The 21821-nt window shown below is 32.8% G+C and overlaps 1 protein-coding gene across 1 annotated transcript; it reads right to left on the minus strand.

Annotated features, from left to right (window-relative positions):
* Positions 1–19963: 19963 nt before the first annotated feature.
* On the minus strand, positions 19964–21393 carry LOC139875964 (protein FANTASTIC FOUR 2-like). The gene has a single exon (XM_071863262.1). It carries the CDS (start codon positions 21274–21276, stop codon positions 20386–20388), a length of 891 nt encoding a protein of 296 aa, XP_071719363.1. The 5' UTR covers positions 21277–21393; the 3' UTR covers positions 19964–20385.
* Between the last annotated feature and the right edge of the window lie 428 nt (positions 21394–21821).

Genomic DNA, 21821 nt, shown 5'->3' on the forward strand with positions numbered 1-21821 from the left:
CAACCTTTCAAAGGTGTATGATGGCGATTTTTCACGACATGATAGAAGAATGCATGGAAGTTTTCATGGATGACTTTTCAGTCTTCGGTGATACATTTGAATCATGTCTAGCTAATCTTGAACGAATGCTGATTAGATGCGAACAATCAAATCTAGTACTTAATTGGGAGAAATGCCATTTCATGGTTAAAGAAGGCATCGTTCTTGGACATAAAATTTCAAAGGAAGGAATTGAAGTGGATAGAGCTAAAGTAGATGTAATTGCTAAACTTCCACATCCCACCAATGTTAGAGGAGTTAGGAGTTTTCTAGGGCATGCCGGTTTTTACCGACGTTTCATAAAAGATTTTTCTAAAATTGCCACTCCTATGAATAAACTCCTAGAAAAGGATGCTCCATTCATCTTTTCAGATGAATGCATCAAATCTTTTAATATTCTTAAAGAGAAACTCACTAATGCGCCGACCATGATAACATCAAATTTGAATCTACCGTTTGAACTAATGTGCGATGCAAGTGATTTTGCAATGGGAGCCGTTTTAGGACAAAGAATGGAAAAACAATTTCAACCTATATATTATGCTAGTAAGACATTACAAGGAGCACAAACGAATTACACAACTACTGAAAAAGAACTCCTTGCTATTGTCTTTGCTTTTGACAAATTTCGTTCATATCTCGTTCTAGCAAAAACGGTGGTCTATACCGACCATTCTGCTCTTAGATACCTATTTTCGAAACAGGATCCCAAACCAAGATTAATCTGTTAGATCTTACTCTTACAAGAGTTCGATATTGAAATCCGAGATAAAAGAGGAGCAGAAAATCTCGCCGCTGATCATCTTTCTCGTCTTGAAAATCCCGAATTAGAAGTTCTAAATGAATCGGCCATACAAGACAACTTTCCTAATGAATATCTATTGAAGATAGATTATACTGAAATTCAATGGTTTGCAGACTATGCAAACTACTTAGTATGTGGATTCCTTGAAAGAGGATTATCGTACCAAAAACGAAAGAAATTCTTCAGTGATATAAAACACTATTTCTGGGAAGATCCACATTTGTTTAAAAGTTGTCCCGATGGAATAATACGTCGATGTGTATTCGGAGATGAAGCTAGTAAAATTTTAAACCATTGTCACACAGGACCAACAGGAGGGCATTATGGGCCTCAACTAACAGCAAGAAAAGTTTATGATGCTGGATTCTATTGGCCTACAATTTACAAAGACGCACACCTTCTTTGCAAATCCTGTGATGCTTGTCAAAGGGCCGGAAAAATAAGTCAACGTGATGAAATGCCACAAAATGTCATTCAAGTATGCGAAGTATTTGACATTTGGGGTATTGACTTTATGGGTCCATTTCCAAAATCTCATAATAATCTCTACATTCTCGTAGCCATTGATTATGTATCTAAATGGGCGGAAGCACAAGCTCTCCCAACTAACGATGCACGAGTTGTAGTTAACTTTTTAAAACGTCTTTTTTGCAAGGTTTGGAACACCGAAAGCTTTAATAAGTGATTGGGGAAATCATTTCTGTAATAATCAACTTGAGAAAGTTCTTAAAAGATATGGAGTAACTCATAAAATCTCCACCACATATCATCCACAAACAAGTGGACAAGTTGAAAATACCAACCGAGCTTTAAAACGTATTCTAGAGAAAACCGTAGGATCAAATCCGAAGGAATGGTCCATTTGAAAGGACCCGTTCATATACATTATAAACGATTCACAATAGTTGATTACATTGCGAGGTATTTGACCTCTATATGATACATTTTACAAACATTGCATTCGTTTTTAAAAGACAATCTTTCTTTACATCGAAAATTGACAGGCATGCATACCATTTCATAATATCCACTATCCAACTATAAATTGATTTAATAATAATCTTTGATGAACTCAATGACTCGAATGCAACGTTCTTCGAAATATGATATGAAAGACTCCAAGTAATATCTTTAAAATGAGCAAATGCACAGCGGAAGATTTCTTTAACACCTGAGAATAAACATGCTTTAAAGTGTCAACTAAAAGGTTGGTGAGTTCATTAGTTTATCATAATCATTTATTTCCATCATTTTAATAGACCACAAGAATTTCATTTCCAGTTCTCATAAATATACGTCCCATGCATAGAGACAAAAATAATCATTCATATGGTGAATACCTGGTAACCGACATTAACTAGATACATATAAGAATATCCCCTATCATTCCGGGATCCTCCTTCGGACATGATATAATTTCGAAGTACTAAAGCATCCGGTACTTTGGATGGGGTTTGTTAGGCCCAATAGATCTATCTTTAGGATTCGCGTCAATTAGGGTGTCTGTTCCCTAATTCTTAGATTACCAGACTTTAATAAAAAGGGGCATATTCGATTTCGATAATTCAACCATAGAATGTAGTTTCAATTACTTGTGTCTATTTCGTCAAACATTTATAAAAGTGCATGTATTCTCAGTCCCAAAAATATAAAGGGTAAAAAGGCAAATGAAACTCACCATACTGTATTTCGTAGTAAAAATACATATAACGTCATTGAACAAGTGCAAGGTTGGCCTCGGATTCACGAACCTATATTAATTATATATATTTATATGTTGGTCAATATTTGTATAGCAATTTAGGTCAGGTCATAGTGTAATCCTATCCTATAGCTCGAGTCTGACTCTACAGTATAGTAACATGTTATATTACTCATGCTCAATTAAGATTCTAGTAAAAGGTGACGTGTGAAACAACGTAACACAAATGGTTTCATAATCATAAAATAGTATTTTAGGTTTTTTTTTTTTTTTTTTTTTAGAGAAAATCCACACAAAAAGTTAACTGAAAAGTTAACAGGAAAAGTCAAAGTTCAAAGTCAAAAGTCAAAGGTTAAAGTCAAAAGTCAAAGGTCAAAGTAAAAATGAGGTCGCATGCAAATATATAATAACTTATACAAAAATGATTTTCTATCAAACATGACTAAACGGGCCACTTCAGCTATTTTTAGAAAAATTATCGGAACTCCGATTGATAAACGGCCAAAGATAAAAGTTACACATTACCAAAAAGATTAAGCATAAATATTACAGAAGTAAACTAAACCTAGACAACTCGTAGTTGCCAACGCGTTTTCGGCGTTTCAAAGTTAATTTTTCAGCTTTAATAAATTTACAAAAGTGACCGAGTAGCCTACTTTGGAGATTTTTAGAAAATTCCTCAAAACTCGTATTGACAAACGGTCAAAGCCTGCAAATTCTCGTTACCACAAAGATATAACATGATTTTTGGCAAGAGTAAACACATATCAGGCCGATCATGACAACTGATACAAAACTGACATTTTTAAATAAAAAAGTTTCAGCTCTTTTTAGAATTTTAAAATGTGACCAAACCGTCAACTTTGATGATTTTTAGAAAAATCGTCGAGACTCGAATTGACAAACGGCCAGAGTCGTTTGTTAGACCTTACAGCAAAGAATTCAGTGGTATTTTTTTTTATATATGAAACAACGCAGATCAGCGAGAATTTCAGTTCCCGTTTCGACATTTCATCAAAATTTGCAAAACTTCTTTTGTCCATAACTTGACAACCGTTCAACGAAACGAGACGTGCTTTATATGAAAATTCATCTACTCGACGAGTAGAATCCAAATAACCACTTTTTATAACCCAGAAAATTAGTTCACTAATTATCATCAGCAATTTTAATTACGAAATTAATTATGCAATTTGTTTATTTCATAGCTTTCCAACGACATGCATATCTTATACCTTATCTCAATCGTATATGTAACTAATTCATGAATCAACATAACCTATCTAATGGCAATATCAAAAGTACAAGCATGCATAATCCTATATACTCGAGCACTAGTCAGGGATACACTATTAGTATGTAAAAATTAAATTATGAGTACTCACATATCAATATTGAGATTCAATATTGCAGGAAAGGTACATAAACGCAACGGAGATGATAAACACTATATTGACCTCACGAGCATACCCATGAACCATACTCAATCACCTCCATAGCTATAACCCATAATTTCCTTAATCCTATCCCACTCAAAAAAACAACTTCGAAATCCCTCGGACAGCACTCCGCCGTAATATTTTATGTATACTAATAATATCTTGAAATAATACGGAGTAAATATATATATGTAAATCGATTGAGAGAGTTTAGAGAAAAATATTTTCAAGTTTTATGAAATAATGAAACCTATTGAATTCTATTTATAATAGATTTTTGAATTATTAAAGTGAATTATTAAAGTATGAATTATTAAAGTGAATTATTAAAGTATGAATTATTAAAGTGAATTATTAAAGTATGAATTATTAAAGTGAATTATTAAAGTATGAATTATTAAAGTGAATTATTAAAGTTAAAGTAAAGTAAAAATAAAGTAAAGGTAAAGTTTAAGTATAGTAAAAGTATAAAACTACATAATACGTATAATACGCGTATAAATATATATAATATTAATTTAAATCATTATATATATTTAATAAAATAAAATATAAATATCGTTATCTTTATCATACTAGTTAAGTAATGAGTTGTTAAAAGTGGTTCTAGATATTTATAAAAGTTATATACGTTTTAATAATAAAGTTCTTTTTAAACTGAAAACGTTTTTGTACGTTTGAAACTAAATAGATCAATCGAGTCTTTATGAGATTCAATCTTCCACTATCCTTTGTCTAATTCTCAATGATTGACAATTTGTTCATATTTATAAATCACTTTACCATTTTCCGAATATTGTTAAAATGAAAAGATTTCTCAAATCAACGTGGGCCTTTCAACAGAGACTTGTAATCATAATTCAATATATCTGATAATTCAGTCATTTAATCTTATCTTCTAATTCCATTGATAAACATTTTGAAACAGATACAATCATATAAAGTATTTAATCTAATATTTTGTTTACGTTTCAAGTTATAATATATATACACATATACATATATAATCATATTCGTTTAATGGTTCGTGAATCGTTGGAACTTGGTCGAGGTTATAATGAATGTATGAACATAGTTTAAAATTCTTGAAATTTAACTTAACAAATATTGCTTATCGTGTCGAAATAATATAAAGATAAAGTTTAAATTTGGTTGGAAATTTTCGGGTTGTCACAGTACCTACCCGTTAAAGAAATTTCGTCCCGAAATTTGAGTGGAAAGGTCGTGAATGATAATAAGTATGTTTTCATGATGCATACAGGCTGAAAATTAGAGTTTTATCATCAGCGAATAATTTGGATAAACAATCCATTTATATGAAGAGTACGAATGAAGCTAACATAGAAGAGTGAAATGAGTAAGTGTAGATTCATCTTATCATTTGACGTAGATATGATTGATTTCCAGATTTCAAGGGATTTGAAGAAAATCTTTGTAATAAGATTTGATTCTCCGGTAACAAAAGGAATTAGGATCCGCTTTAAATGCGATCGTCCATTTTAATTGTTCTGTCGGAGATTTTCTTATAAATTCACCTCCTTCGTTTTCTTACAACTCACACCTTCTGTTGATGCATTTTATGCAAGTCCCTAGACATCTACCCACGTCCATTGTAGGTTCAACAGTTTACAGGCCACCATGATCGTTCGTTATTATCCTATCCGTGTTTGTATGTGGTTACAGCAACTGCAGGAACGAGATTTAGATGTTTGACTATGTTAGACTTAGTCAGACATACGAGTGAAGCCTCACTAGTACGGCTGACAGGCTCATACGCATGGTTGATGCTGAGCTAAGTCACAATTACAACCTAAATAAGAAGACACGAGTGAGTGATCACCCGTACGGCTGATGAAGCCAACTCGTACGTGTGATGAATGAATCGTATGGGTGAGTCAACAGCAGGGGTATATAAAGTCTTATGTTCTTCATTTTAGGTTAAGGCTCTCATTTGTTACACACACTCAGATCTAGTGAGCTCCTCCGATTCTCTCTCAGTCCAAATCACCCAGGTGGTGAATAATAGCTCTAGGTGTTGATCTAATCACACTTGATTTAGCTGTGGTTTGACTAAATTAATCAAAAAAAAACTTAACCTATTCACTAGAGGATTTGATTCACTTATTCCGCCATTGTGTGAGTTAAATCTGTTGATTTCTAAGTTCCTAGTCATGTTTCATCACCTTCTATTCTTTCCCCCTCAACTCATATTTTAAAGTATTCATCAATATGCTCCATCCAGTTCTGATTCTCGATATACTTCTAACTTTTATATCGGTCATTCTTCTTTTTCATCTACCGCCGGAAGAATCTATTTACTTCTACTATACTCTTAGGTTTATAGTGTTTCTAGTTCTCCCGTGTCTTTATATTGATATATGCATCGATATATATGGTTTATAATTTATGGTTTATCGTTGAGCTTTATATATTCCCTTATATTTCAAAGTCTCTGCTTCTGTCTTCTATAATCATTATCATTCACAATTAATGCTATCTTTTATTTGCTGCAATTTATACCCCAATTTCTATTTCGGAGTTTTGTCCTTTCGTTTCTTCTTCTTGCGATTAAGCACCGCTTGTAATGGTCCATAATTCACAGATATGAATTTCGAAATGAACATTGTTAATGTTCTAGGAAGGAAATTGTGATGGCATGATCTTGACTTGTCAAATTACTAGAATACCTTGGAAAAGGCCGAATCATCAAGAAATATTTTCTTGATATTTTAGAGGTTAAATAGAATACAAGAGTCGTATAACATAGCACATGATGATGTTATGATCTGTGAATCATCACGTTCCATTTAGAAACTCAGCATGACTTACTGTAATATAATCACGTTGATCAAGTGTCATTATATTATACTAATTCATGCTTCAGTTCCCAATACTACTTCAAAATATTTCTATTTTAAACTTGAATGTTTCGGAATTTAGAAACTAAAATAGTTTCTTTTATGATGTAATACAGATAGCGCGAAGAGGTAAATGATTTCAAATAAGAAAAATTAAGAAAATATCTTCAGAAATATGGAGGATATTTATAATGAAAGATATGATGATATTTTAGAATATCTAAGATCAGAGGATGATGAAGAATATTATTCACAAGGGTTTAGAGTCAGGAGTAAGGTATTTGATAATAATTTCAGCAGACACTGAATCATTTGGATTCTTTGAAGGCAGGTTTAGTCTTTGTGATTTGTCCATAGCCTCCTTCATGGTTTGCTTAATCCGTTTTCCAGTTTCAAACCTTCTATTTTTCTAAGCTTTTCCAACACACTATCCTTTATTATCAAACTTTTGACTGTTAAGGTCGTTTACAGTTTTTGCTGCTTCATCAGCATTTTCCAAACTTCGGAGAACTAGTTCGCAGTTTAGGGTGTTTTTCAGAAACTTCACATTCGAAGTATGTAAGCCTTGGAAATAGACGTTATGTATAACGGTTGGCGTCAACATGCTGTGAGATTTCAAAATACTGATTGCTAATTCCCAATGATTCGTATGGCAATTCTCGTTACAAGAGGCAGATGAGTAAATGATGAGGTTTCGATAAATATAAAGATTCTTCGGAATGCCCAAGATTAGTGAAGTTGTTGGTAAGTTTATTGCTAATGTGGTGGAATATGAAAGGTTCTCCGGTAACAAAAGGGTAATCACATATATCAAAATTATGATAAGGCTACTCAGAATGAAAAAATCGAAGTTGTCTTGCTGGAGCTGTGATATAATTTGCTACTTTGTAAAGGAATTGCAAGGTTATTTTTGCTAATAAATGCCAAAAGATCTGACACAGATATGTGTTGAATTATGACTTTGGTTTCGAGAGCTTTTTAAGTACATAACTGTGGGTAATATGTGGTTGGATCATCATCTCGATTGCTCATTATTTGAAGTGTCTTCAGAGATTTTCAAAGGGTTTGAACACAGATTGTAATCGTTAACATACATTTGATGTTCTAGCACAGTTTTGAAGTCAAAATATAGCTTGTGAAAGATGTAAGGATCTAAGAGTGATGATTTTGGTCATATCTCAAGTTGAATTTTGAGATTTCAAAATCAGAATATGTAATTAAATTTTAAATGAGTATGGTTGTTTTGATTTCTATAAAAGAATGTATATTGTTGTGAAAGTAGGGAGTATAATGGATGATTTGCTGAATCAGATTCGAAGAATGTAATATATTAATTGTGAATTTATATATCTCTCGGGTATTACCTACCCGTTAAAAAAATTTCACAATTAATATTTTGTACAAAAGAATTTTATTACAGTCTTTATGAAAATATATATATGTTTATTTTCTTCAGATGTAACATAGATTTAATGAGTTAATGTTAAATTAAACTCATTTGATTTACGGTTGAAACTAGAATTGAATAATCCCTAAAGGCTTTAAAAAGTACATAACTTTTACGCAGTATTTCTTTAATGACATTGAAATTATGAATCAATACTTCGTTATTTGTTGATGTATGATGTTCGGTTCGTGGAATTCTTGTGAATTTCGCAAAGTACGAATGATGTTATCTGAAAAGTTTCGGGTACATCGATGATGAAAGTGTAAAATCAAATATATACTTGATTTATTATGAATTGGAATTTGTTGAATTGCGACAGAGATTGTAGTTAACGCTGGTTAAGTTGCGGCCGAAGGACGTACATTATTGCATATTTGTAATATGAATTAACCGATTAGTTAAGATTCACACACAATAGCTTAGCACAGAAAGATTTATTTTTATTTCAAAATATATAAAATATACATATAATTTCTTCAAAGGGAATGAGTTAATTCTTCATAACTCGTTGATACAATATACGGGTTATTGATTCGTAATGATGTCCATAGTGATTCTTGAGCTGACGGAGTTTGTGATGTTATAGGTGTTGTTGATTCTGATGTTGACTGTACTAATGATGCTGGTGACGCTGACGGTACTGTTGATGCTGTTGGTAAAACAAGTTTAGCTTGTTAATCACACACCATTTTTGTCAGGGTTTCTACTCTTCCTTCTATCATTTTGGTTTGCTTAACTGATTTATGGTTAGGGCTAGATTAGATAATCTCTAAGACTTTAGAGATTACATAATCTGCGCGGAATGTTTCTCCAATGAAGTTATGAATTAATACTTCGTCGGTTATTGTTGTTGGTATTCCTTGGTATCTACTGGGCGTATGACATTGGTGCTCGTGGGACAGAGTGTAAAGTTGAGGTTTACGACGTGGTTGTGGTTGGGGTGGTAATGGTACTATTGGCGTTGATGATGGTGTTACTGGTTATGCTGCTGATGCTGCTGATGGTGTTTGTAATCTCTGCACCATATTCTCCAAAGCCACTACCCGAGCGCGAAGTTCGTTGACTTCTTCTATTATACCAGGATGATTGTCGGTCGGAACAAGCGGATAAATAAAATCTAGAATTTGATGTGGTATATAATCGTGACGAGATACCCTGGAAATGAGAGAGAAAATGGTGTCTCGAACAGGTTCGCCGGTAAGTGCTTCAGGTTCTTCGCCAAGAGGGCAATGTGGTGGATGGAAAGGATCGCCTTCTTCTTGTTTCCAATGATTGAGGAGGCTACGAACCCATCCCCAATTCATCCAGAATAGGTGATGACTGATTGGTTGATCCATTCCGGTCACACTGCTTTCGGAGCTTGAGTAAGATTCCATTTCGGAATCCGAGTGACTTGAACTGATGACAAATTCCATTTCGTACGATTGGATAAAGGATTTTCGATATAAAATGATTTTTCGGCTATCGGGTGGTATTCTATTTACATAGGATATCTATATATAGAGATCAAAATATTTCATAGATTACGGAGGAATTTGCGGGATATGTCAGGCAAAGTTTAAAGTAACAGATACGATACGATATGATTTAGCAGATACGCTAAGATATGAATTTTGTCTATACACTACTCATGCAATTAATGTAGCAAGACGTGTCTAGACTAATAATGATAAGCAGGTAATTTCTTATGGATGATAAGCAGATGATTTCCGACTAGAAATGATAAGCAAAACTTTTGACATGCAGACACGGTCGAAGTCCAGACTCACTAATGCATCCTAACGACTTATCAGTTAGACACACTAATGCAGACCTGGTTCGCTAAGACCACCGCTCTGATACCAACTGAAAGGACCCGTTCATATACATTATAAACGATTCACAATAGTTGATTACATTGCGAGGTATTTGACCTATATATGATACATTTTACAAACATTGCATTCGTTTTTAAAAGACAATCTTTCTTTACATCGAAAATTGACAGGCATGCATACCATTTCATAATATCCACTATCCAACTATAAATTGATTTAATAATAATCTTTGATGAACTCAATGACTCGAATGCAACGTTCTTCGAAATATGATATGAAAGACTCCAAGTAATATCTTTAAAATGAGCAAATGCACAGCGGAAGATTTCTTTAACACCTGAGAATAAACATGCTTTAAAGTGTCAACCAAAAGGTTGGTGAGTTCATTAGTTTATCATAATCATTTATTTCCATCATTTTAATAGACCACAAGAATTTCATTTCCAGTTCTCATAAATATACGTCCCATGCATAGAGACAAAAATAATCATTCATATGGTGAATACCTGGTAACCGACATTAACTAGATACATATAAGAATATCCCCTATCATTCCGGGATCCTCCTTCGGACATGATATAATTTCGAAGTACTAAAGCATCCGGTACTTTGGATGGGGTTTGTTAGGCCCAATAGATCTATCTTTAGGATTCGCGTCAATTAGGGTGTCTGTTCCCTAATTCTTAGATTACCAGACTTTAATAAAAAGGGGCATATTCGATTTCGATAATTCAACCATAGAATGTAGTTTCAATTACTTGTGTCTATTTCGTCAAACATTTATAAAAGTGCATGTATTCTCAGTCCCAAAAATATAAAGGGTAAAAAGGCAAATGAAACTCACCATACTGTATTTCGTAGTAAAAATACATATAACGTCATTGAACAAGTGCAAGGTTGGCCTCGGATTCACGAACCTATATTAATTATATATATTTATATGTTGGTCAATATTTGTATAGCAATTTAGGTCAGGTCATAGTGTAATCCTATCCTATAGCTCGAGTCTGACTCTACAGTATAGTAACATGTTATATTACTCATGCTCAATTAAGATTCTAGTAAAAGGTGACGTGTGAAACAACGTAACACAAATGGTTTCATAATCATAAAATAGTATTTTAGGTTTTTTTTTTTTTTTTTTTTTAGAGAAAATCCACACAAAAAGTTAACTGAAAAGTTAACAGGAAAAGTCAAAGTTCAAAGTCAAAAGTCAAAGGTTAAAGTCAAAAGTCAAAGGTCAAAGTAAAAATGAGGTCGCATGCAAATATATAATAACTTATACAAAAATGATTTTCTATCAAACATGACTAAACGGGCCACTTCAGCTATTTTTAGAAAAATTATCGGAACTCCGATTGATAAACGGCCAAAGATAAAAGTTACACATTACCAAAAAGATTAAGCATAAATATTACAGAAGTAAACTAAACCTAGACAACTCGTAGTTGCCAACGCGTTTTCGGCGTTTCAAAGTTAATTTTTCAGCTTTAATAAATTTACAAAAGTGACCGAGTAGCCTACTTTGGAGATTTTTAGAAAATTCCTCAAAACTCGTATTGACAAACGGTCAAAGCCTGCAAATTCTCGTTACCACAAAGATATAACATGATTTTTGGCAAGAGTAAACACATATCAGGCCGATCATGACAACTGATACAAAACTGACATTTTTAAATAAAAAAGTTTCAGCTCTTTTTAGAATTTTAAAATGTGACCAAACCGTCAACTTTGATGATTTTTAGAAAAATCGTCGAGACTCGAATTGACAAACGGCCAGAGTCGTTTGTTAGACCTTACAGCAAAGAATTCAGTGGTATTTTTTTTTATATATGAAACAACGCAGATCAGCGAGAATTTCAGTTCCCGTTTCGACATTTCATCAAAATTTGCAAAACTTCTTTTGTCCATAACTTGACAACCGTTCAACGAAACGAGACGTGCTTTATATGAAAATTCATCTACTCGACGAGTAGAATCCAAATAACCACTTTTTATAACCCAGAAAATTAGTTCACTAATTATCATCAGCAATTTTAATTACGAAATTAATTATGCAATTTGTTTATTTCATAGCTTTCCAACGACATGCATATCTTATACCTTATCTCAATCGTATATGTAACTAATTCATGAATCAACATAACCTATCTAATGGCAATATCAAAAGTACAAGCATGCATAATCCTATATACTCGAGCACTAGTCAGGGATACACTATTAGTATGTAAAAATTAAATTATGAGTACTCACATATCAATATTGAGATTCAATATTGCAGGAAAGGTACATAAACGCAACGGAGATGATAAACACTATATTGACCTCACGAGCATACCCATGAACCATACTCAATCACCTCCATAGCTATAACCCATAATTTCCTTAATCCTATCCCACTCAAAAAAACAACTTCGAAATCCCTCGGACAGCACTCCGCCGTAATATTTTATGTATACTAATAATATCTTGAAATAATACGGAGTAAATATATATATGTAAATCGATTGAGAGAGTTTAGAGAAAAATATTTTCAAGTTTTATGAAATAATGAAACCTATTGAATTCTATTTATAATAGATTTTTGAATTATTAAAGTGAATTATTAAAGTATGAATTATTAAAGTGAATTATTAAAGTATGAATTATTAAAGTGAATTATTAAAGTATGAATTATTAAAGTGAATTATTAAAGTATGAATTATTAAAGTGAATTATTAAAGTTAAAGTAAAGTAAAAATAAAGTAAAGGTAAAGTTTAAGTATAGTAAAAGTATAAAACTACATAATACGTATAATACGCGTATAAATATATATAATATTAATTTAAATCATTATATATATTTAATAAAATAAAATATAAATATCGTTATCTTTATCATACTAGTTAAGTAATGAGTTGTTAAAAGTGGTTCTAGATATTTATAAAAGTTATATACGTTTTAATAATAAAGTTCTTTTTAAACTGAAAACGTTTTTGTACGTTTGAAACTAAATAGATCAATCGAGTCTTTATGAGATTCAATCTTCCACTATCCTTTGTCTAATTCTCAATGATTGACAATTTGTTCATATTTATAAATCACTTTACCATTTTCCGAATATTGTTAAAATGAAAAGATTTCTCAAATCAACGTGGGCCTTTCAACAGAGACTTGTAATCATAATTCAATATATCTGATAATTCAGTCATTTAATCTTATCTTCTAATTCCATTGATAAACATTTTGAAACAGATACAATCATATAAAGTATTTAATCTAATATTTTGTTTACGTTTCAAGTTATAATATATATACACATATACATATATAATCATATTCGTTTAATGGTTCGTGAATCGTTGGAACTTGGTCGAGGTTATAATGAATGTATGAACATAGTTTAAAATTCTTGAAATTTAACTTAACAAATATTGCTTATCGTGTCGAAATAATATAAAGATAAAGTTTAAATTTGGTTGGAAATTTTCGGGTTGTCACACCATTAAATTGGAGGATGCACTCTGGGCTTTTAGAACAGCCTACAAAACTCCAATTGAAACCACACCTTTTAGACTCATTTATGGAAAAGCATGTCATCTTCCAGTAAAAATTGAACACAAAGCATTTTGGGCTTTGAAGACATGTAATCTTGATTTACATGAAGCTGGATGTCTACGATTAAGTTAACTAAACGAATTAGAAGAATTAAGACATGAAGCATACGAAAATTCGTTAATCTATAAAGAAAGAACGAAGAAATGGCATGATAAAAGAATCAGAAGTTCAAAAGAATTTAAAAAAGGAGACAGAGTTCTTCTTTTCAATTCACGATTCAAGCTATTTCCTGGAAAATTGAAATCAAGATGGTCTGGACCATTCATAGTCAAAAGAGTTTTCCCATACGGAACGATAGAATTAATAAATTCAAATGGGATTGAATTTAAAGTTAATGGTCACAGAGTTAAACATTACATAGATAATCCGATGGAAGTCGACAACGAAGTTAATCACAATTTCGATACCACAGCTAACTAAGTGTGGGGAGAATCAAGTCTTTAAAGGATAATATGTATTTCTGTTAGAGTTAGATTTTCTGTTTTCGTGTAGTTCTCGAAAATGGAACCCGAATGGTCTTTCCCTAGCAGACCCTAAAGAACTAGTCTTCTTCCCCCATTCTGAATTTTTATTTTTTTAGGTTTTTACGAAATGAAGACTGCCTGTGAACTAAACCATGGTATAATGCTACACGCTTTGATCACTAAACGTAATAATGACACACTTCCGAGTGAAATAGTATCAGTAATCAGAGAAAGATTGGACGGAGTAAGAAAAGAATCCAGATGCGAAGATAATAAGTTACAATTTGGTAAAGGAAAATCAAAATCCGCAACGAAAAGAAGAGCACGACACCTTGAAAGATGTCACAAATGCGGAAAATGGTCACATGGAGGTAAATGTTTAAATAATCAAACCTATTCAAATACCGAATTTGTTACTTTATGCAGAGATGGACCGTTCATATGTTTAGAAGAAAAAACACTGAATGCTCGAGGTTACGCCTATGTAGCTATGGAAAACCAATTAAACCGACTATCTTATGAATGGGATATATCATATAACTAAGAATACTATCTCACAGATTGTACAAAACAGGGTAAAACAGCGCATTTTCAAAGACTGGCATTAAGTTCAGCAAAAGCTACTAATTTTGATGACAAGATGACAAATAAATGTGATGTAACAACAGACGGAATGAACAAATGATATGCACCATTTATCATTCAGCAAACAAACGCCAATATGTTTGGAAACTTTGGTAAAATTTAATCATTTCTACTCTAATCACCCTCAATAATTTAAATTGTTACTGATTTCTTGCAAATGAGGGCATTGCAAGATCTTAAGTGTGGGAAGGGGTTAAATTCTTTCGGATTTTTAAATTTTTTTTACTTTAAACACTTGGTTACCATTAGAAATACTAGTAAAGTAGTAGTTGTATTAGAATCTAGTGCTCTCTGATAATAAAGAACAGCCCTAGTCTTATATACTGACTACCCAATTCTAGTAAAAATTTTCATAATTTTCAATTAAATGAACTCAAAATCATGTTTATACATATTTATGAACGATAAAACTAGGTGTTAACACCGAAATTATTGTTACCTCGGAAAGGACATAAATTGAGAAACAAACCAAAATGTTAGAATTCATTTAAAATGGAATAGAGGACAATAAAAAGGAAAATAAAAGCCAAGTGTGGGAAAAATTACCAAGTTATCTTAAACATATGTCACATATTTCTGTAACAAATAATTGAAGATACTTTTGCTTTGGACTAAACTAAACTGTTTTACCCGATGAAATAAAAGAAGAGATGGATCTACACGATGAATCAATTCCATCATTAAATGGAAGTAAAGTCTTCCGAAAAAGACACGCGCTTCTTGATTTAGTCAAGAAGTTGTCGTCCAGACCAGCTGTAGGTTGACGAAAAATCTAGAAAAGTCATCTCTAAAATCAGCTGGAAATCCATGGACCTCAGCATCAAACAGGGTCGCCAAGTGGTCAGACTTATTCTAACCATGAGAGGATCTGTCTCGTAAAATGGGGAGGGCACCGTGCAAATTAGCTTGATAAGACTAATGAATCAGACCCCCAGAAAGGATAATCTCCTTAAAGATTAAAAATCAGCTTTTAAGCCTGATATTACTCAATCCTTGAGATTGACCTTAAAGATTGAGAATTACAAACTCATGGAATTCAATGATATCTAAACTCGAGCTTGAACGAGAAAATATTTTGATCAAAATTACAAACCGATTTGTTTTCTGAAAACCCATTTTCAATGCGTTCATTACCATTGAACGTAAAATCCTAAGAATTCACCTGGAATCCATTAGGTCACCTGAACCAAATCGGGTGTCAACCGTAAGAACGGTGGTTGCATAGCATGGTCAAAGACAGGACCTTATGCCAGACCGAAAAATCATAAGGGTGAGCTTTACTATTGCTCCTACCAAGGACAGTAATTGCATCCGACACGTTATAGACCATAATTAAAAGCATGTCAGGGGACATTGCCTTAACAGTTGCTTGTTCAACGCTTTCCTTTAAAACCGGACGGTAGTTTACCGAAAGGTAATATACGGAACAAGTATACTGGACGTGTGGCTTTCCTAATACAAGGTTAGCAAGTGGGTGACACAAAACCATAAGTTTTGAGCTAAAATTTTCAAATCTAAAACCCACCAAACCCATAAAAATATTTTGCAAACACCGGTGAAGGGTTATTCCGGAAAACTTATTTAGGGTAAAAACTAGATTTAATTTTCAAAAGATCAAATGTTTTCATAAAGATCCAATTTCCTTAATGGATCTGAATTTTATAGTCATGTGGGACTGTAAACCACATCGTTACTACCATTGTTTATACCGCCGTAAAGAAATCACTGATGTACAAAGTGTGAAGAATAAAGAAGTGATTCTAGTATTTCAAGACTATATTGCTTGAGGACAAGCAACGCTCAAGTGTGGGAATATTTGATAATGCTAAAAATGAACATATATTTCATAGCATTATTCTTCAAGAAAGACAAGCTTTTAGTTGCAATTGTCCTATTTACAAGTGATATTCATTTAAATAATAAAAGGTGAAGACAAAAGGCAGATTCGACGAATTGAAGACGCAAACGATCAAAAAGCTCAAAAGTACAAAAGACAATCAAAGAGGTTCCAATTATTGATAAGAAACGTCTCAAAATTACAAGAGTACAAGATTCAAAACGCAAAGTACAAGATATTAAATTATTAGCAAAGGCGTTCGAAAATCCGGAACCGAGACCAGAGTCAACTCTCAACGCTCGACGCAACGGACTAAAAATTACATGTCAACTATGCATATGAATATAATATAATATATAATTAATTCTTAAAATTAATATATATATTATATTATATTTAAATAAACGTCGGCAGAAGAAAACAACCAAATGTGGCTCTCCCCAGCTGGCCATGCGATCGCATGGCCTTGAAGGGCAAAGCCCATGCGATCGCATGAGCCCTTTTTCCAGGCCTGTCCTATAAAGTTCGCGAGTTTTGGACGCAAAAACACATCTTTTTCTTCTCCTCATTCATACGTAGTATATATTTATATTTATATTTTAATTTTAATTTTAATTTATAAGAATAAGGGTGTGTTAGCGAATGTTGTAAGGGTGTAAGTCGAAATTCTGTCCGTGTAACGCTACGCTATTTTTAATCATTGTAAGTTATGATCAACCTTTTTACATTAATGTCTCGTAGCTAAGTTATTATTATGCTTATTTAATCCGAAGTGATCATGATGTTGGGCTAAAAATATTAAAATTGGGTAATTGGGCTTTGTACCATAATTGGGGTTTGGACAAAAGAACGACACTTGTGAAAATTAGACTATGGGCTATTAATGGGCTTTATATTTGTTTAACTAAATGATAGTTTGTTAATGTTAATATAAAGATTTACAATTGGGCGTCCCTATAAATAACCATATACACTCGATCGGACACGATGGGCGGGGTATTTATATGTACGAATAATCGTTCATTTAACCGGACACGGGAATGGATTAATAGCCACTAGAATTATTAAAACATGGGTGAAATTATGTACAAGGACACTTGGCATAATTGATAACAAAGTATTAAAACTTTGGGTTACACTCAGTCGACATCCTGGTGTAATTATTAAACAAAGTATTAAAATCTTGTTACAGTTTAAGTCCCCAATTAGTTGGAATATTTAACTTCGGGTAAAAGAATAATTTGACGAGGACACTCGCACTTTATATTTATGACTGATGGACTGTTATGGACAAAAACCAGACGGACATATTAAATAATCCAGGACAAAGGACAATTAACCCATGGGCATAAAACTAAAATCAACACGTCAAACATCATGATTACGGAAGTTTAAATAAGCATAATTCTTTTATTTCATATTTAATTTCCTTTATTTTATATTTAATTGCACTTCTAATTATCGCACTTTTATTTTTTATTATTGTATTTAATTGCACTTTTAATTATCGTACTTTTTAATTATCGCAAGTTTATTTTATCGCACTTTTATTTATCGCAATTTCATTATCGTTATTTACTTTACGCTTTAAATTAAGTCTTTTATTTATTTAATATTTTACATTTAGTTTTAACTGCGACTAAAGTTTTAAAATCGACAAACCGGTCATTAAACGGTAAAAACCCCCCCTTTAAAATAATAATATTACTTATATATATATTCGTATTTTTATAAATTAAACTAATATAGCGTTAAGCTTTGATTAAAAGATTCCCTGTGGAACGAACCGGACTTACTAAAAACTACACTACTGTACGATTAGGTACACTGCTTATAAGTGTTGTAGCAAGGTTTAAGTATATCCATTCAATAAATAAATAAATATCTTGTGTAAAATTGTATCGTATTTAATAGTATTTTCTTGTAAAATTTAATAGTATTTTATACCCTTAGCTTTAACTATCATAGTCCTTACACGACTGAAATAGAAAATACAATACGAATATAACTTATTACAAAATAGAACTCGGGATTATGCACCAACAATTACTATTGGAAAAATTCAAAGAGTTGTGAGCATGGTAAAGAGTTACGTTATGCTCATATCTCGACTGGTCACAGAAGATACTAAGGTATTAACACCCACTTCGACTCGTTCTAGTGTTACTAACCGAATTGGTGAAATTGTGGAAAGGATAAGAATTTTGTTCAGTGAAACCACTCAAATGCCTCCTGATCGAGCAGTTGTGCTGAAGGAAAAGAGTTGCACAAAGTCAATAAAGCTCAGCGACTTATGGTTCAAAAAATACACAAGGAAGTAGAACAACAGTCTCAAAATTCGCAAGTCAGGTACAAAGAACGTCTAGATCGACATCGAGTACAAGGTAACTTTCGGTTGGTAATTTGTGTGATGCACTTGGGTAAAGATAGGCTAAAGGGAGAAGGAAAAAAGCTCAAACCCATCAGGTATGGGTCATTTTGAGTGTTAAAATGCATCAAGAAAAATGCATATCAACTTCACTTGCCTTCCTACATGGAGCTCTATTTTGTCGTCAATGTCGATAAACACAAGCTTTTTGAACTCTCAATGTTGGATGCTGAAATAAACTCAAGCTTTTTGAACCCTCCTGCCATGGAAGAGCTTGTTACTAATCAGCAGCATATGCTATCTGAGGACTTAATTGTGAAGCGCAAGATTAGCTCAACTCGTTGTGACTAAAGGATATCTTACCGCAATGGATTGAAAGAACGACACCCTAGCTCAGCCAAATGGTTTTCGGAGGATGTGGCTAAGGAACGTTTCCCTCATGTACAATTCTAGCCTCGACAGGAGTTGAGTTTTTTGCCGGAGAAGGGGAGGAGTGATCCGGTAGGATCTAGTCTGAAACCGACCTCCGAGAAATCAGGGATTGAAGAAATAGTCATTAGCAGATCTCTAAAAATAATCATGAGGAGTAGAGCAGTTCCACACACCATGATCCCATGTTGGACGATTAAGGTGGATGTGGAGAAACATGCTTTCAGTTACTTTGCTTTTAATATAAATAGTCGAAGTAATTGAAGAGAGGGAGAGCCTTTAGAATTTTATTTTATTTTTGTTTTTAATTTTTTTTTTTTTTCATATATGCATAGTACCAAGGAGAATTAATAAAAACTTCAAGGTTTTAATCCCATTTACATTGTGTCTGTACTGTTATAAACAATTGACAATTACATTGTCAATCTCAAACAACATCATTAGCATCCATTTCAGTTAATTTATCATCCTAAAATTTGTAACCGATCAATAAACTACATTACATCAAATTGTCTTTATAAATCACTTCAAATCGTTATCGCAGTAACATTAGCGGATTCTTACATCACTTTTTAAGCATTATTAAAAGACAAAACAACAAACAAGAATGAAGGAAAATTTCTTATTCATCTAATCAAAATAGTTTACCATTTATATAACATCGACGATAACTTAACCGCATGATACACGCACGTGGGTATAAGGGTATTATTTGTACGCACTCGTGAAAATATTTTAGCCCATATGGCTCCAGCCCAACCTACGTAATCAAAAACCTAAGAAACAATCAACTGAGTCACCAACATCAGTGATCGTTATTAATTACTACTTAGTGCGGAGTATCAATTACGATAATCTTATCAACCATTAACATCGTTTATTACGATATAGTTACTGCATTTTGAAAACTTAGCCCATATGTTCGCGTCTTCATTTTTCAAGAAATCACAACCCGAAACAAACTCCAGTTTCTTATCATCACTTCGTTTTTGTTTTCACCGTATTTGCATTTGTTTGACCCAAACTTGTTCATTTCTTTGAACGAGCTTGTTAACCTAGACATTCTTTTTGGTAATCGGATTCCTGTTTTGGTCCCAACTTTTCTTTTATTTCCATTTATAACTCGACTGCCACCATCTTCCACGTCACCATCACAACACTGTTCTTTGAACCCTTCATTTTCCATTTTAACCCTTCCACTTTTATTATTTCCACTAAAGTCCTTCAACAAAGAAAGTGTTAGTTTTCCATTTGTACGTTCTGCTTCAAACTTAATACCACAATCGGAAACACTAACCGCTTTGATAACCAACCTTCCACCTTCCCTATGAGGGCTAACTTTCACAATACCGTCTGAGCCACTAATAGAGGTTAATGGCGGCGGAAAGCCGCCATTGACTCTGCGGTGACTCAGCATTTTACGATCAAAATTTTGAGATTTTGTTCGTACAAAACTACCAAACCTTTCTATTTCCGCTGAATTAAACTCGTCACTACTTTCACTAACATCACTCCCAGTTTCAGTACCTAAACTCTCCGTACACATTTCCAAGCTCATGTTACTCAATGTCGAAGCAGAACGCTTCGCCATTGGATGAATATAAACTTCCTCATTCTTAACAACATTTGATGATGGTTTTTCAAGAATACTAAGAAAACTCCATCCTATTGCCTTGTTAACACTCTCACTATTCTTAGTATTCGCATCAAGTTTTGGTTTTTGAATCATTAGGACAGGTTTTGAAGACAAATTTTGGGTTGTGACAACCGATTCGATTTTCATAGGCTCGAGGCATGATTGCAAGCCTTGACACACAACTATGGCCATAGTTCCACAATGTTGGGAATATATTGAATAATATGGGAATTGTTTAGTTTTTATTTGAAGCTAATAATATATAAAACTTTTGGGTGATCAAAAGATTGAGTTTTTGTTGATTTGGGATTGAAAAGAAATGAGAGAGCATGAGAAAAGAAGCAAATGGTGGAGGGTGTATTTATAGATAATATTTGAACAAGAGAATTAGTGGTGTCCTTTTACAAAAAGATGCCACTAGAACTAAGAATTTATTCATTTTTTCCGAACCCTTTACAATGGTTAATGACTATTGTCACAACCTAAGATAAGCAAAAAGTTGGGTATTTAGCATATTTTGAAATGAATATTTGTTATTATATTAGTTATAATTATAACATTTTGAAGTTGCAAAATTATGTTCTACTCATATTATCAGTTAAGAAAAACCTATAGGCAATTTGCTTATGTGTTAATTAATAGATCATATTACTTGGAATAATTGGAATTTATCAAACACTCAAACACCTTTTAATGTTTTTTTCTTATTTCTTATGTAAAATTATATGGAGTATGAT

Source organism: Rutidosis leptorrhynchoides, chromosome 1, assembly GCF_046630445.1.
Source record: "Rutidosis leptorrhynchoides isolate AG116_Rl617_1_P2 chromosome 1, CSIRO_AGI_Rlap_v1, whole genome shotgun sequence".
NCBI lineage: Eukaryota > Viridiplantae > Streptophyta > Magnoliopsida > Asterales > Asteraceae > Rutidosis > Rutidosis leptorrhynchoides.

Excerpts from the sequence above, each read along its gene's own strand:
- LOC139875964 (XM_071863262.1), bottom strand. The coding sequence starts at position 21,276 with ATGGCCATAGTTGTGTGTCAAGGCTTGCAATCATGCCTCGAGCCTATG.